At 36.4% G+C, this 18,286-nt stretch overlaps 1 protein-coding gene across 1 annotated transcript in view; it reads right to left on the bottom strand.

Moving 5' to 3' along the window:
• Positions 1-18,286, bottom strand: part of LOC129231603 (exostosin-2-like) — a 39,448-nt gene that overhangs the window by 17,606 nt on the left and 3,556 nt on the right. Inside the window, exons 2-3 of the mRNA XM_054865965.1 lie at positions 1,086-1,283; positions 300-506 (exon numbers count right to left, since the gene is read on the bottom strand). Coding sequence (XP_054721940.1) covers positions 300-506; positions 1,086-1,283 — 405 coding nt within the window. The remainder of the gene's footprint in view (positions 1-299; positions 507-1,085; positions 1,284-18,286) is intronic.

Genomic DNA, 18,286 nt, shown 5'->3' with positions numbered 1-18,286 from the left:
GTGCATGTGCGCATATATATATATATACACAAAAGAGGTGGAAGCAAAACTGAAAGAAATAATAAGAAAAAGGAAAAAAAAAAACTAGAAAACAGGGGAAATTACAAAAAATAAAATGCCAAGTAAAAAATACAGAAGCGGGGAGTGTTAGTGTAAAAATTAAAAAGTAGGAGGACACTGTCCCTTAACCCCCCCCCCCCCCCCCAACTCCACCATAGGTTTATAATCTATATTTTGTAAAAAAAAGAAAATAACTAATAATTTATTTTCCATGAAATCTTTAGATAAAACATGCTCACCTTTCATGACAAGTCTCCCAGCTAAAAGTCTCATTTAATGTACTGAACGTTGGAATACTGATATCAAATGTTTTACGATAAGTTGAAGCTGAAAATCCTGCTCCAGCTAAAATTGAATTACCACAGTCTACATCTAGTACTGGATGGTAATCTGGTACAGAACCAGGGATCATATTAAAAAGAAGATGATTGATGCCTGAATTCCAACTGAAAAACATCAAACATTGTTAAATATGATTAATCAGATACAAACATACTGAGAAACACTAGATAGAGAAAATAAAGATTACTTACATTTTGGGCTTCAAATAATGAAATCTTTTATAAAACTATGGAAATATATTTCCATAGAAAACATAAAAGCACATAGAAACTTAACTTTAGAAAATCTATTTAAAATCTGATAGTAAGACTGATTTTTTTTTTTTTTAATTATAAAAAGCTGTTTAATATTTGGTTCAAAAAATTAAACTAAAGACAGAGAGATTCAGATTTATATTCCAATCGAACTCTCGTGGACAATATGCTTAAAGGAGTTATGTTTCAAGGCCAAGCTTGCATGAATTTTCTTTACTTTTCAAAAAAAAAAGTTTTATTTTCGGATAAAATTTTGTTAAAACTTCAAAGGAGCTAGGAGGGCATACTAAGAAATGCAAAAAAGAGGGCAGGCTGGCCCTACTAAAAACGCCCGGGGAAATCGGTAATCCATTTTTCATAGTTCATTTACAGAATAATTTATAACTATTCAAATTCAAGAATTTAAAAACTGAAGCTAAAAAAACTTACTATGGCAAAGTGGCTAAAACTCTTGATGTTTCCTTCAGCCTTATATTATTCTGGTTGAGTAAATCAAGGGGTGGGACAAATATACATGCCTTTTTAGGATCTGGTTCATAATAAGGACTGTCATATATAGTTTTCAATATTTCAATATACTCATTAGAAAAATCAACTGCAATTGGAACGGCTTTAGAATCTTCATATCTAAAAGGGAAGAATAATTGAAAGTAAATATATATATATATATATTTATAATATATACATTATTTATATATATATATATATATATATATATATATATATATATATATATATATATATATATATATATATATATATATATATATATAATGTGAAGCAACTATTTCAATATATAGGAATGGAATAAAGTTAAAATTTAATAAAAATTTATCAGTTACTTGAACCCCTTAAGGACAATTGAACATATACTGGGGTAACAAAAGTCATGGGATAGCAACATGAAAATAGGCAGAGATGGTAATAGTGCCCCACATGGAATTTTCTATATGGAAAGTTCATTGGCAGGGTTTTCATTTGCAGTCAAGAGTTTCAATTGAAAAGGTTTCCAACCTGGTTATAGCTGCAACACAGAAATTAAGAGACTTTGAACCCAGAATGGGTAGTTCAATTTAGATGCATGAATTTTCTATTTCGGAATTAGTTGATTACATCAAGATTTTGAGATTCTCAGCATCAAAAGATTGACGAAAGTATTTTATTTCAGGCACCCCCCCCCCCCCTACACACACACACAATGGACAGCTGCCTGCACTTAATGATCGAGACTAGCGACGTGTGTTTAAAATTGACAGGATTAACCGACAAAAAACACTGCGTATAATAACCACAGTATTCAATGGGACGTAAGACGGGCATGTCCATTGCTTTGTCAATGGAGTCATGATTCCCATCGATATAAAGATGTTGATATGGTTTGATTGTGATGCAGTGTCCATGAAGTCATGAACCCAGTTGTCAACAAGGCCCCGGACAACCTGGTGTGGACTCCATAAAAGTGAGGGCTGTTTTACATCACATGAACTGTGTTCTCTGGTCCAACTGAATCTAAGACTGCCTGAAAATGGTAATGTCGGCTAATTTAAGACTACCTGCAGCAATTTATAGACTACACAATCAAGGATAGAATTTTTAAGGATGACAATGGTACCCTGTACACCAGCCACACACAATTGCAATTACATACAAAAACATTCAGGACAATTCTAGCAAATTATTGGTTCTCTTACATCACCCAACATGGATTTTATCAATCATTTATGGGACAGAACCGAGAGACCTATTCATACAAAAAATCCTACAATGTAGGCATGGGCAATATCATCCTTTTTAGTGGTTTATCAGAAGATCATTCATTTCTTTTGCCCATTCATCGAACTCGTTCCTTTCAACGACTTCATTCATTTAAAAAGTTATTGACATTTTCTTAAAGTTCATTAAAAATTATCAAATATAAAGTATTAAAAGTTATAAATTAATTAAATCTATACTAATATCATAAAGCGGAAGAGTTTATTTGGACGCGCTAATCTCAGGAACTACTGATTTAAATTGAAAAATTCTTTTTGTGTTGAATAATCCATTTATTAAGGAAGGCTATAGGCTTTTTTTTTTTTTTCAAAATCAGATTGACCAAAATATTTGTAATTGCAAATTAAATGTTTAATTAATGTTTAGTTCAATGACTTCCTAATACATGGTGGGGTAAGTTTAGTTCTATGAATTTTCTCATTCAGAGGGCGCTGGCCGACAGTGTCAATAGCTACAAGGAACCGTGCCGTACGACTCAGATGCGAACTGTTTCGAACGTCGCTGTTATGGTCAGCGAACTGATTTTTGAATGCGTTTTTTTTCCGATACTCAGGTACATAATTTTATTTTGTAGGATTTTTCTATTGGTTTTGTTTTTCTTATTTCTTCAATGTTTGTTTTTGTTATTATAGTTGAGAACAGTTACCTACTTATCTAAGTAAATAATTTGTCATATTATTCAACTGTGATTGTCCTTCATGTTTTTTTATAGTATTGCTTATTTTGCAAAACATTTTAAATTGCAGAATAAAAACGCTTCCCTCGCTAAAAGGCAGGGTTACGGTAGCGTGGTTGCTTGGCGCGTTAAGGATGAACTATACAGTTGAAGGATTATTTTGAGTTTTAAAGCTACTGTTAATCTTTTTACATGTTTTGGCAAATAATTTTAAATCAAAGAGGCTTTAACAGGTTTTTTTAAAAGGTGTGTATGCATTTTAGTTGAAGAAAAATGATCATTTCACATCAGAAGGGGGGAGGGGGCATGGATATTTTTATTCAATGGACTTCCTTTAAATTCTTAGCACCCTCATCGCCCTGCGGGTACTGCTAGCTATAAATATGTTTTGAAACCTGGAAAGTGGGCTATAAAAACACTAAAACTTAATTCTTTAACTTCTCGGTGTAAACAAGATGGCAACAAAAAGCAGAAAAGCAAGTGATGCCATTTATTATAAAGTAGAGAAGAGGAACAAAACTATGTTTACTTGGGTAGTATAACTTAAAGACCGATTTTAGTAAACATGAACGAATGAGAGAATGACATGAAACAAATGTACTTTCAGTGCAATGTTAAAAACTGTTCGTCGTAAAAAAACGACCTTTAATTTTATAATCGATTATACTATGCCGATCATTTTAAGAAGTCTTTCTTTTCGACCCGTTGGTTCATGAATGACACATCCCTACACCACAACAGCAATATTTTCACAATAGGGAAATTTTCGATTTTTCAATTTTATTTTCATATGATAGAGTAACATGTATGAACATCATAGGTGAAAAAAATTTTGCGATACAATAAGTAGTTTTTTTTTAAATTAATTTTTAAAGCTTGTGACGTCAAATGGCATAGGAAATGACGTCATGCGCTCTTCCGATAGGGGAGAAGCCGAAGGTCACGCATTCGACTTCGAAGACGAAACGTAAAAGGCTTATCTCCTCACACTTAACTCCTCACGTTTCTGGAACATTAAACCTCTCATCCTCTCGGAAATATTCGAATATCATCGATGTTACATGAGGAAGATTATTTAGATTGTGCTTTAAAGAATCCGGTCTCCATAGTGTGTTCAAAAGGATTATTGAATTTCTAAAAAATATAAATATCAGCGCGCTCAAAATGTCCCTAGTGAAAACAAGGGATCTTCGGCGGAAGGCTGCCCATTCGCACCCTGTGACATAGGCTCGTGACGTTTCAGAAGAGCGCACTTTTGCGCGTGGATTTTTAAAAATTCATTAAAAATCAAGCACGGTGTTTTAAAATTCGGCGATGGAGAATTTTTTAGTTTTGAGGGTAAATTAACAATATCCAATAGCCAAAATATGAACATTTAATAGGTTGCAACTTCCCTATTATAGACGTTTGTAACAACAGCATGGCTCAATATTTTTGTAGGGAACTTCTAACAACTTGTTGAGTCTCTACACTGTAGAGTTGTTGCATTTCTCTTGGCAAAAGGAGGTCTGATGCAATATAAGAAAGTATCTTATGACTTTTATCACCTGAGTGTATGGGTGCACAAGTTCAGAATTTATTTCTTAAATTATCCAGTACAAATATTTTATAATCAGAATCTTAATATTGGCAGAAAAAATTATAGTTTTAAATATACAGCAATTTCTTTTGAAAACATCTGAAATGAATGAAATAAATCTGTATTCATACTGCCCTTTCACTTTTACAGGGTGTCTACTGATCTGGTGATCCAAAATTCTAGTATAGGGGGAGATGGGATACGTTGAACCGAGAGGCACTTTGGACTGGTCTCAATTATTTAAATACTGTTAGGGTTGCTCAAATGAAAAGTGGACAAGTTGATAAAATTATTCTTTTAATGTAAATCGAAAGAAATAGCTATGGACATTGAAACACAGGACCCAGCATTGTGGCAGCAGGTCGATGCCTTTGCTGTAGAAAGAACAGGGCAGATTCCTGAGGAAGAACTGCACAGCTTCCTTCACTTCATCATCCGAATGGAAATGTTTCCCCAGTAATGCTCTCATAAGTGGCTCAAAGATGTGGGAGTCACAGGGTGACAAATCCGGACTATACACAAGCTCATTGTCATTTCTGATGATCAAGGGTCAGGATTTTTGGTACCCATTCCACACACACTTTATTGTACCGCAGCTGTTTGTGGATGATAGTGTGAAACGTTCCTTCACTCAGGTTGAGCTCCTCACTGATTTCACTGGTCTTAATCCTTCAATTTGCTCAGATCATTTCATTAATGAAGGCAATAGAATCATTTGTGATCGCGATGTTTGCTTGGCCTGGTCTCGGCAGATCTGATGTCGTTTGCAATCCTTCTCGAAACATTTTACACCACATGTTTACAGCCATACGACCTAAACAGTGGTCGCCATACACTGCTAATATTCACCTATAAATGTCTGCAATTCGCTCACCTTCCGCAACATGAAACCGTACTATCACATACTGTTTTGATCTGGATGCTTCCATGGATAGCACGACTTTCCTTTTGTACAATTTTCTCTACTGGAAACAGATTTTGCCACAGAGCGGCATCTGAGATGCATACCTCATACCACCCTTTATATACTTGTGCAGTGGCGCTGTAATACAAATACAAAAGTGACGACCAGCAACAAGCTCTGGGCCCAGCTAGACTCGTCCCAGTCAATTTACAATCCCCAGTGAAGATCAATGGCCCTCTTAAAACTGTCTACTCCCTTGCTCATTACCACCTCTTCCAGTAAGCTGTTCCAAGGTTCCACTACCCTGCTAAAATAATAATTTTTCCTAATATCCATGTTAGCCTGAGATTTAAATAGCTTAAAACAATGATCCATTGTCCTGTTTTCACTGCTAAACTTCAGCCTCGTAACATCTTTCATTTTAATAAATTTCAACAACTGAATCAAGTCCCCCCGGTCTCTTCTTTGCTCAAGACTGTACATTTTTAGCCTTCTAAGCCTGGAATCATAGTCTAAGTGAGAAATTCCATTTATTAGGCATGTGCCCGCCTTTGAACCCTTTCCAATACAGTAATATCTTGCTTAAGATAAGGAGACCAAAACTGAACAGCATACTCCAAATGAGGTCTTACCAAACTTCTATATAAGGGCAGAATAACTTCTTTAGATTTGTTTGAAATAGATCTATTGATAAACCCAAGCATCTTATTGACTTTGTTACTAGCAATGCTGCACTGTTGGCTAAACTTTAAATCCTGACTTATTAAGACCCCCAGATCAGTAACTTTGTCTGCCTGACTAATGACTGAACCTTACAAATAATAACTTGTACACTAAATTTCTATGCCCTAAATGTAGCACTTGACATTTCCCAACATTACCAGCCATACCCCATTTATCAGCCCACTCTGTAATACGATCTAGATCTTCTTGCAGCTGATTTGCTTGTTCTTCATATTCTACAGTCCCCATAACTTTGACATCATCAGCAAAACAATTCATGTTCCCAGAAATATTTTTGTGAATATCGTTCATAAAAACAATGAACAAAACAGGCCCTAACATTGATCCTTGAGGAACCCCGCTTAAAACCTCACTGCAATTAGAATAATTTCTCCTTACAACTACCCTTTGTTTCCTTCCGGTCAGCCAGTTTTTTACCCAAATGAAAGTTTTCCCTCCTATTCCTTTATCAGCTAATTTGCTAAGAAGAGCAACATGCGGTACCTTATCGAAAGCTTTCTGAAAATCAATGTAAAGAACATCTACAGGCGTCTTATTGTCCAAAGCCTTGGTAACTTCGTCGTAGAAATGTAATAAATTAGTTGCACAAGATTTACCTTTTCTAAAACCGTACTGAAAACTAGTCAATAGATTATTAGTCTCTAGAAAATTTACTATCTTAATTTTTATCAATGTTTCAAAAATTTTGCAAACCACCAAAGTTAGACTCACAGGTCTATAATTTCCCGCACTCCCTTTAGACCCCTTCTTGAAGAGCGGTGTAATGTTAGCCAGTTTCCAGTCCTCTGGCACTGTCCCTGAGTTATAAGAAGCATTGAAAATATTTACAATTACATCTGCTAATTCCTCCACACATTCAACTAAAATTTTTGGATAAATATTATCTCGTCACGGAGCCTTAGTCTCTTTAATTTTTTTCAAATGAAGTAAAACGTCATCCCTGGAAAATACAAAGTCCTCAAGCTGTACTATAGCTTGTGTCTTGTTGGTGTCAACTGTTGAGATACAGTTATCGTTAAAAACAATCGAAAAAAAGTTATTAAGAACATTAGAAATATCAATATCGTCCTGGATGAAAATTCCCTGCTCATCAACCAGTGGCCCAATATGACTATTTCGAACTTTCCCCGAATTAGCGTATGCAAAAAAACCTCTTCGGATTCCTGTTTATGTTATCTTCCAGTCTTTGCTCCAACTCTCTTTTCTGAATCCGTACCAATGACTTAAATTTACGCCTTGCCTTACAATATTGGAGCCTATCTGCGCTGTGACCAGTTTCTCTAAACCTATGAAAAGCGGCTTGCTTGTAATTTAGAGCGTCTTTAGTTTCCCTGGAGAACCACATCGGCCAAATTTTAGAGTTGACACCCTTTCTCCTAAAGGAAACATGATCCCCAACCGTTTTCGCTAGATTTTCCTTAAACTCTGCCCACTGAAGATTCACATCTCTATTGTCAAATACAGAAGAAAAAACTGCTTTCAAACTCTGCCTAAGTGCCACAAAATCAGTATTTCTGAAATTGGGCACAAACCTAAAATTCTCTACTTTGTGCATATCAAATTTAATCCCGAACCTAATACTGTTATGGTCACTATCTCCAATGTGTTCCCCTACACATAACCCCTGAACAGAACCTTCCATATCACAGAAAACTAGATCCAAAATCACGTCCTGTCGAGTACCCTGAGTTACAATTTGATCTAAAAAAGAATCACCAATTACTTTCAAAAATTTTCACAATTTTTCAGTTTTCACAATTTTGGAGTGTGCCAATGTTTGTGTCCCTAGGGGTCATATTAAAAATGCTAAACCTTTTTGGAATGATAAGCTTCAAGACCTTAAAGAAGATAGAGACAGAGCAAGAGCTAAAGCGGAATCTACTGACGTTATGGAGGATTGTATTGCTTTAAGAAAAAGCCCAGCTATTTTGAAGAAAGAGATTCTAAAAGCAAAACGCTCATCTTTTGGCAAGTTTCTAGAGGGCATGGACTACCAAAAAGACAAACCAAAGGCCTTTAGATTTTTATCTGCGTTAAACGGTAAATGCACACAGCCTTGCAAACAACCTTTGAAGATTGGCACAAGAACTTTGACCTCAGAGCAAGATATTGCTAAGGCTTTCTTCAAATTTTACCGCAAGATTAGTAATTTTAACCCACTGATTAGGATTACGAGGGGGGAAATTATCCCCTCTGGTGATGACCAAGCATGGAATAGCCTTTTCTCTTCGCCTTTTACTTTTTTGGAATTTAAAAGAGGACTAAATTGCATGTCAAGAGGAAAAAGTGCTGGTCCTGATGGCATGCTCTCTGAATTTGTCTTGGAGCTTGGCCTTAAAGCTAAACAAACAGTTTTAAATTTTATAAATAAAACATGGGGCGGCACTTTCCCAAGCCTCTAGAGAAAGGCTGATGTTATACCTATCTTAAAACCTAGAAAAGACCCGACTGACATACAGAATTTTAGGCCCATTTCCTTGACCTGCATCCTTAGTAAATTAACCAAAGAATGATCGTTGATTGACTTCAGTACTTTTTGGACCACAGTGGCCATATCTCTGAGAAACAGGCTGGTTTCAGATGAGGATATAATACGACTGAACAAATTGTTCGACTTATGCAACATATAAAGGATGGTTTTCAGAGGAAACAAAGTACTCTTGCCGTCTTCATCGATTTTAAATCGGCATTCAACCGTATTTGGAGGAAAAGGCTACTTAAGAAGCTGCTTCATATGAAAGTGCATGGAAATCTTTTTAAATGGATTAAGGACTTTCTTTCACAGAGACTTTTAAACGTGAAATACGGTAACTCTCATTCAGGTTTTGGTCAAACCAGGCAGGACCTCCCTCAGGGCTCAGTTTTGAGTCCTGTCCTTTTTAACATCATGGTAAATGACCTTTTGAGTTTTGTTAAAAATAGTGTTCCAGAGACTGAGTCGCTGTTGTATGCTGATGACCTTGTTATCTAGTCCACTGGCTCTGACATCTCTATGTTGGAGAAAACACTAAATTTGGCTTTAGAGGCTCTGACAACCTAGACCCTGGACAATGAGTACAAAGTAAACCCGGAAAAGACAAATTTCGAACTCTTTACAGTTAGTACCAAAATGTTTACTGTTGACCTGGTGTGCAAAAACAGTGCATTAGCTCGGACTAATTGTGCTACCTACCTAGGCATAACTCTTGTTACCAGACTAACTTGGAATAAGTACATTGAACAAGTGACTGACAGAGTGGTGGACCGCCTTTGCCTATTGAAACGTCTTGCTGGAATAAAGTGGGGTTCTTCTCAAAGTGTTCTTACATCCACCTTTACATCTTACATTAAGCCTGTATTGGATTATGGCTCAGAGGTCCTTATTACTGCCTCTGACGGCACACTTTCAAAACTCGACCTCGTTCAAAATAAAGCACTAAGACTCATCACTGGTGCTGCGGTGTCCACCCCTATTCCTGCTATGCAGCTACAGACAAAAAATTTTAATTTAACTGACAGACGAATCAAGGCTTCCCTTTCTCTCGCTGAAAGATTATTGAGAAAAGAGCATTTCTGGCCTGATTACATTCTTCCGCATACTAGACTAAAATCTCAACATTCTTTTCTTTTTGAGTGCCAAAGACTTGCAGAGGCCTTTGAGGTCTCCAACTCCAGACTTGGCATCTATCGACCATCTTCTTTTACTGGCCTTCTGAGATATGCTGCAACTAGGTTTGATCTGGTACAGCCTGTCAAGAAATCAGATTCTCATCAGACTGAGATGTACTCCATTGCTTTGGCCACAGTACACGAGAGGTACCCTGATCAGGATTGGTTTAGGGTTTATACTGACGGATCAGCCACTCCTTCAGCTGGTAGAGCAGGTGCCTACTCCAAACATTTTAGTCTTCAGGAGCCTCTCGACACTTGGGCGGATAACTTCGATGGAGAAATGAACGCAATTTTTATGGCCATCAGATCTATTGAAGAACCAGCTGAACAAAATATTGTTCTCAGGGGCCAATCCAGGACTTTTTTCTCGCTACCTATTTTTGTAAAAGTATTGCATCATTCTATTTTTGTGAAAGATTTTTTTTTATCAGCATTGTGTCTGTGAAATTTTAGACGAATCCTAATTTTTGTAAAAGAAGTAGTGGAACAAGTGAAATTTTAGTTCGAAAAGTGTAAATGCATCTAGTATTATTTTTAACAGGTTTCGTTTTTTTGGGGGGAGGGGGAGCTGGAAACCTAAGAAGCATGAAAAATACCATCGTAATTTCAGCTTAATGGTCTATGTACTGTGTACAATATAGGAAATTATGAGAAAAACGGTTCCTTAAAACAGATGTTTAAAGATTGCGATAATATTGCATAAATACACTTTGGGGTGAAACAGCTAAAAATTAGTCAAAATACTACAAAGAGGTTTCTATTTAAGCGATTGTTCATATAAACCTGCTTATAATTTTATTTTATGAGTATATTTTGTTTTAAATAGAGAAACAAATTTTATATTTTAAAATGCGAATTTTTTGTGAAATTTTCGATGTTTTTGTGAAACTACTGATTTTATTACTTGATTTTTGTGAAAGTACCGATTTTAAAATAAGATTTTTGTGAAGGTACCGAAAAACGGTAGCAAAATCAGCCTGTATTGGGCCCTGGTTCTCTTTGTTGATTCTCAGGCTGCAATTCAGACCATTACTGATTACAATCTATATCCTTCAGAACTTGACCTTGAGTCTAAAAAATCCATTGACTCTCTTTTGCGTTCCAGAAGAAAGGTTGTCTTCCAGTGGATCCCAGGCCATTGTGGCAGCTATGGAAATGAACGAGCGGACATCTTGGCTAAAGAGGCTGCATCCCTGCATCCACCTTCTCGCCGATTCCACTTAGAAACGCTAAGCGACTTCTCCCAAGCAAAATCGAACATGCTACAGTCTCTGCCCTGAGGAACAAAGCTGACGGAAAGCCCTGGGCTTGCCTTCCGGATGATGAACAGCGTACGCCCCTTTCTCTCCTTCCCAGAGCCCTGGGAGTTTCCTCTTTCCGAGCCATTACTGGACATGATTATCTACAGGCCCATTTACATAAAATCAACCTGGCAGATTCACCTCTCTGTGTGCTCTGTGAGGGGACTTCTCCAATGACAGGGGAGCATCTTTATAGTTGCTCCTCTTTTCATGATATTCATAATTGTGATGACTTCCAGGCCTTAACACCCTTTGAAGCCACTGTATTGTTATACTGGACAGCAAGACGCCTTATGTTTGAAAGAACGATGATGGGCGTATTTAAAAAAAAAAAACTTTCAAAAATTCCTCTTCTCTGCTATCACTATGGTTAAAATTATTCCAATCAATTCCTGGAAAATTAAAATCTCCCATTATGATGACTGACCCCTTGCTTGAAATGTCACTAATAATACTAAACATCTGTTCATCTTGACCCTGGTTTAAGTTGGGTGGCCTATAAATGTTCCCTAAACGTAGTTTTTTGCCATTATTGCTCATAAACTCCAGCCAAATCATATCAATCTCATTAGGTTTATCATTAATTACCAGTTCATTGCAAGTTAAAGTGTTTCTGACATAACATAAAACCCCACCACCTCTTTTACCTACTCTATCTTGTCTAAACAAATTATACCCAGCAATAAATAATAAATCATCATCATTTTCGGTAGCCCATGTCTCAGAACCAATAATATCCAACCTCTTGTCTATTATTATGCTTTTCAATTCTTCCACCTTGTTCCTAGTACTATGAGCATTTGTACAAAAAACCTTAAGTAAGCCCATCTTACTTTTATTTAATGCTGTGTGATTATTTGAATTCCAATTGTTAAAATCTTTTCTCATCCTATTTTCGTTTCTACTTAAATCCCAATGGTTAGTACCCTTTCGAATTCTGCTCCTTAAACCATGCCCCATTCCAACTTAGTTTTTTGAATCTGAAGCCTCTAAAACCAAACCACTAACCATTTTGACCCCTGTAGAGCTCAGATGCAGGTCATCCCTAGCAATCCAATCGCGTTTTCATTTACTCCACACATCAATGAACCTGATACTACGCTTAACGCAAATTTCCTTGAGTACCAGGTTCATGCACCTAGCCCGTTGGTTTAACTAACTCCTATGCACTCCATATCTGGGAAGCAAACCAACCACTTGGACATTTGCCGAACATTTGGTTGCTTTGTCCAACAGGGAATCCTATTCCTTTGTAAACTCATCGTCGTTTACTATGGCCTACATCGTTAGTTCCCACCCAGAAAGTAACTACATCGTCTTTATTAAATACCCCCTTCTTTTCAGCAACCCTGTTTACATCTCTCACCCGAGCCCCTGACAAACAACATCTAGCCACCTTACGTCTAACTCTGCCTATTGAGTTTCCCACCTCACGCACCATTGAATCTCCCAAAATTATACCCTTAGTTTCCCAGTCTGTCACCCCAACAATAACTTTCCCCTTTACCTGTGGAATATTCCCACTATCTAACACACAGCTAATGCCCACCTACTTTTTACTAACTTTCCCCTTTCTCTCTGGAGTGTTTACCCCATCTACACTCCTACAGCCTAATGCTAACTCACCCTCCAAAGTAAGCATTTTAATTCTGATTTCTGAGAGTTCAACACACTTAGTGCAAATACAAATACAAATGTGACGACCAGCAACAGGCTCTGGGCCCAGCTAGGCTGGTCCTAGTCAATTAATTAGTCCCCAATGAAGATCAATGGCCCTCTTAAAGCTATCCACTCCCTTGCTCATTACCCGCCTCTTCCGGTAAGCTATTCCAAGTGCCCACGACCCTGCTAAAGTAGTAGTTTTTCCTGATTTCCAAGTTAGCCTGAGATTTAAATAGCTTAAAACAATGACCCCTTGTCCTGCTTTTCCCGCAAAAATTTAATCCATTTACATCTTTCATTTTGATAAATTTAAATAACTGAATCATGTCCCCTCTGACTCTCCTTTGCTCCAGGCTATACATGTTAAGCCTATTAAGTCTGGTATAATCTAAATCTGAGAGTCCCCTTACTAATTTAGTTACCCTTCTTTGAACCCTTTCCAATACAAAAATATCTTTCTTCAGATAAGGTGACCAAAACTGAACAGCATACTCCAAATGAGGTCTTACTAAACTCCTATATAAAGGCAGAAGAACTTTCTTAGATTTGTTTGAAATAGATCTATTGATGAACCCAAGCATTTTGTTGGCTTTGTTACTAGCAATACAGTAAACTCCCGATTATCCGCGGAATTGGGTGGCACAAGTGCCGCGGATAATAAAAATCGCGGATAACCGCAAAAAAGACTAAAATGGGGGAAAATCAGGTAAAAATTGTCCTATCTCAAATTCTTAACTGTGTATTGATGCATAACACTTTCCCCCCCCCTGCAAACAGTGAAAATTTATATAGAGTACGGTACAAATGTTTTGTATTTTTGCACAACCGAACTTAGCATCAATAACAAACAAGTGTATGTACGATGAAGAACGCACAAAAATAATAATAATAATAAAATTAAATTAAATCAATCAATCAAGCAAAAACAACTGAGTGTAAATTTACAATTTTTCAAAAAAAAAAAAAAAAAACAGCCACTGCTCGCTTTTTACCGCGAAAATACATGTTCGTGATTGATGATTGATTCGCGGATAATCCGCCCCGCGGATAAACCGCTCGCGGATAATCGGGAGTCTACTGTACTGCACTGTTGACTAAACTTGAAGTCCTGATTTATAAAGACACCCAGATCCATAACATTTTCTGCCTGATTTATGACTGAACCCTGCAAACGATATCTCATTCGCTTATTTCCATGACCTAAGTGTAGCACTTGACATTTCCCTACATTTACTGCCATACCCCCATTTATCTGCCTACTTAGTAATATGATCTAAATCCTCTTGCAGCTGTTTTACTTGTTCTTCATTTTCGACAATCCTCATAACTTTTACATCGTCAGCAAACAATTCATACTTCCAGAAATATTTTCATTGATGTCATTCATGAATATAATAAACAAAAGAGACCCTAAAACTGATCCCTGAGGAACCCCACTTAAAACATCGCTCCAATTAGAATGATTTCCTCTCACAACTACTCTTTCCTTCCTACCAGTCAGCCAATTTCTAACCCAAAGTAAAGTTTTTCCTCCTATTCCAATGTCAGCTAACTTGCTGAGAAGAGCAACATGCGGTACCTTGTCAAAAGCTTTTTGAAAATCAATATAAACAACATCCACACATTTTTTGTTATCTAAAGCTGAGGTAACCTTGTCGTAGAAATGCAATAAATTAGTAGTACAGGATTTACCTTTCCTGAAACCATACTGCAAACTAGTCAACAGACTATTAGTCTCTAAGAACATCATGATCTTAATTTTGATCAAAGTTTCGAAAATCTTACAAATCACTGAAGTCAAACTTACAGGTCTATAATTCCCAGCAATACCTTTAGACCCCTTCTTGAAGAGTGGCGTTATGTTAGCCAGCTTCCAGTCCTCTGGCACCGTCCCCGAGTTATAAGAAGCATTGAAAATATTCAAAATAACATCCACTAATTCCTCTGCACATTCAACTAAAATTTTTTGGATAAATATTATCTGGTCCCGGAGCTTTAGTTGCTTTAATCTTTTTCAAATGAAATAAAACCTCCTCCCTGGAAAATACAAAATCCTCAAGCTGTATAATAGCTTGTGTCTTGTTAGTGTCAACTGTTGAGATACAGTTATCGTTAAACACACTGGAAAAAAAGTTATTTAGAACATTTGCAATATCCCTATCGTTTTGGATTAAATTTCCATACTTATCAACCAAAGGCCCAATTTGACTGTTTCGAGCTTTCCCAGAATTAGCGTAAGCAAAAAACCTCTTAGGGTTCCCATCAATGTCATCTGCCAGCCTTTGCTCCAATTCCCTTTTCTGAATCCGTACCAAATACTTAAAATTTCGCCTTGCCTTACCATACTGGAGCCTCTCCGCACTCTGACCAGTTTCTTTAAACTTACGAAAAGTGGCTTGCTTATAATTAAGAGCTTCTTTAGTCTCCCTGGAGAACCACATGGGCCAAATTTTGGTACTAACACCTTTTCTCCTAAATGGAACATAGTCCCCAACGGTTTTAGCAAGTTTATCCTTAAATTCCGTCCACTGCTGATCTACGTCGCTATTTTCCAACCCTGACGAAAAAACCTCTTTCAAGCTCTGCCTAAGTGCAACAAAATCAGTATTTCTGAAATTGGGCACAAACCTAAAATTATCATCTTTGCACACTTCAAATTTAACCCGGAACCTAATGCTGTTATGATCACTATCTCCAATATGCTCCCCTACACTCAACCCCTGGACAAAACTACCTATGTCACAAAAAACTAGATCCAAAATCGCCTGCTCTCGAGTTCCTTGAGTTACAACTTGATCTAAGAAACAGTCACCAATTACTTTTAAAAATTCCTCTTCTTTGCCATTACCAGGATAAAAATTATTCCAATCAATACCCGGAAAATTGAAATCCCCCATTATGATAACGGATCCCTTACTGGACATGTCACTAATAATACGGTAAATCTGTTCATCTTGTCCCTGGTTTGAATTAGGTGACCTATAAATGTTTCCAAAGCGTAGCTTTTTGCCTTTACTGCTCATCAACTCCAGCCAAACCATATCAATATCAGTAGGCTTATCATTTATGACCAATTCATTGCAAATAAAATTGTCTCTAACATAAAATAAAACCCCACCACCTCTTTTACCAACTCTATCCTGTCTGAACAAATTATACCCAGCAATATGTAATAACTCTGCATCAGATTCGGTAGCCCATGTCTCTGTAATTCCAATAACATCCAACTTCTCATCCATAACTATGCTTTTCAATTCATCCATCTTGTTCCTAATACTGCGAGCATTGGTATAGAAAACTTTAAGCATGCCTAAGTTGCTTTTATTTAACACCCTGAAATTTCCTAAATCACACTTGTTAGCATTACTACTCTTGTTCGTCACTTTATTTCCATTTCTAGCAATACCCAAAAAAATTTCATTCTCTCGATACCTGATGCTTGAACCATGCCCCCCATTCCAACTTAGTTTTTTGACTCCGAAGCCCTTAAAATTAATCCACTAACCATTTTGACCCCTGTAAAGCTCAGATGCAGGCCATCCCTAGCAATCCAATCCCGTTTACAATGACTCCATACATCAATGAACCTGATACTGCGCTTTTCGCAAATTGACTTCAGTAGCAAGTTCATACACCTCGCACGTTGATTTAGCCAGCTCCTATGCACTCCATACCTGGGAAGCAAACCAACCACTTGGACATTCGTCGAAAAGCTGGTTGCTTTATCCAACAGGGATTCCCATTCCCTAGAAAACTCCTCATTTTTACTGTGGCCTACATCATTTGTTCCCACCCACAAAGTAACCATGTCCTCCTTATTCAATACTCCTTTCTTTTCAGCAACCATATTAACGTCTTTTACCCGAGCCCCTGGTAAACAACACCTAGCCACCTTACGCTTTACTCTCCCAACTGTGTTACCCACCTCCCTTACCATAGAGTCCCCCAAAATTACACCCTTAGTTTCCCAATCTAACTCCTCATTTGAAACTTCCCCCTGAATCTCTGGAACATTTATACCCTCTAATGAAATCCTTCTCAGACTCATCCATCCCCTTAAACAAGCAGAACATCTGACATAGGTCACAAGAAATCCACTTGCCCCCTTTACCACTTTTAACCTCCTTCATTATGCATATAACTCCCATTCTAGCTCAAAATGGTACACTTAAAAAGTCAATACAAAAATACAAAAATGAAGAATTAATGCTAATTATTAGAATTAGAAAGCATTGGAAGTAAAAGGTACAAATATTACTAAATCCTAAGACAAGCAGTAAATTAAAATAAACAAGTTACACACTTAATAGAGCACTCAGGCTTAACAACAAGAAATCAGCACAATTTAGGCTTAGCTACAAAGAATAGAAAAACACTTTAAGAAAGCAAGTAAATCAAAAATAAGACTTAAAAGCACAAAAATACTTAATTATATGATAAAATACAATAAAAATACTGAAACTAAAGCAGTAAAATAAACAATCACAGTAAAAAATCACTTGTCTCAGGAGCTGCAAAAACTCCTCCCCAGCAACAGTAGCGCCCTCTAGCGGCGAATCCAATCGAATCATTTATTCTGATGTTATAGCAAGTGTTAACTTTTCATTTAAGGCAACCCCTATACTAATGCTTTTATTTTTAATTAGGACTAACAAACAGTACTTATGGTCCTACAAACTGTATAATGAAATCACATGGTACAGTAATATTGAACAAATTTTATTCCAGAAAGTGTTATTTCAGTAGTGCTGATTATTTTCACAAAAGTGCAACTTTATTTTTTTTTTATTGGGTTTCATCAAGATAGCAGAAAGAAAAAATGAACTTCTTTCTTAAAGTAAGTTTGTTTAGTTCACAATTATTTGCAGTATTTTAATTTTTTGTCACTAAGAAAAAAATTATGACCTCATTTTTTTAGATCAAACACGTGGGCTATGTTGGTCCACCTCTTTTGCAGGGTACGTTGAACCAGATAAACCCACCCCAAGTAATTTTTTTAAAAAAATTTCTCTCTTAAATCAACAGTTATAACAATATTCTAAGTGTTTGTATATTACACATTCATTTCACGTTACACATGTTTGGAAGTAATTATAATAAAAACTTAGGGTAAAAAAAAACCAAAGGCATATTTTGTAATTATTTAACAAAAAGTGTACTAAATTAATTTTCCCAAAAGATTTATTTCATATCTGCACTTTTTTACTATTTATATTTTAAAATATTCTTCTAAATTTTTGTAGCCAATTGTTTTCAAAGAGTAAAATATGTAATACATTCTATAATAAAGTTGATGTATTAACATTTTTTTTTTTTTTTTTGCCAAACTAATTCTAAATA

This window comes from Uloborus diversus, chromosome 10 (genome assembly GCF_026930045.1).
Source record: "Uloborus diversus isolate 005 chromosome 10, Udiv.v.3.1, whole genome shotgun sequence".
Lineage (NCBI taxonomy): Eukaryota > Metazoa > Arthropoda > Arachnida > Araneae > Uloboridae > Uloborus > Uloborus diversus.
Note: the sequence above shows the minus strand (reverse complement) of the source record. Positions and strands in the feature narration are given on the sequence as shown.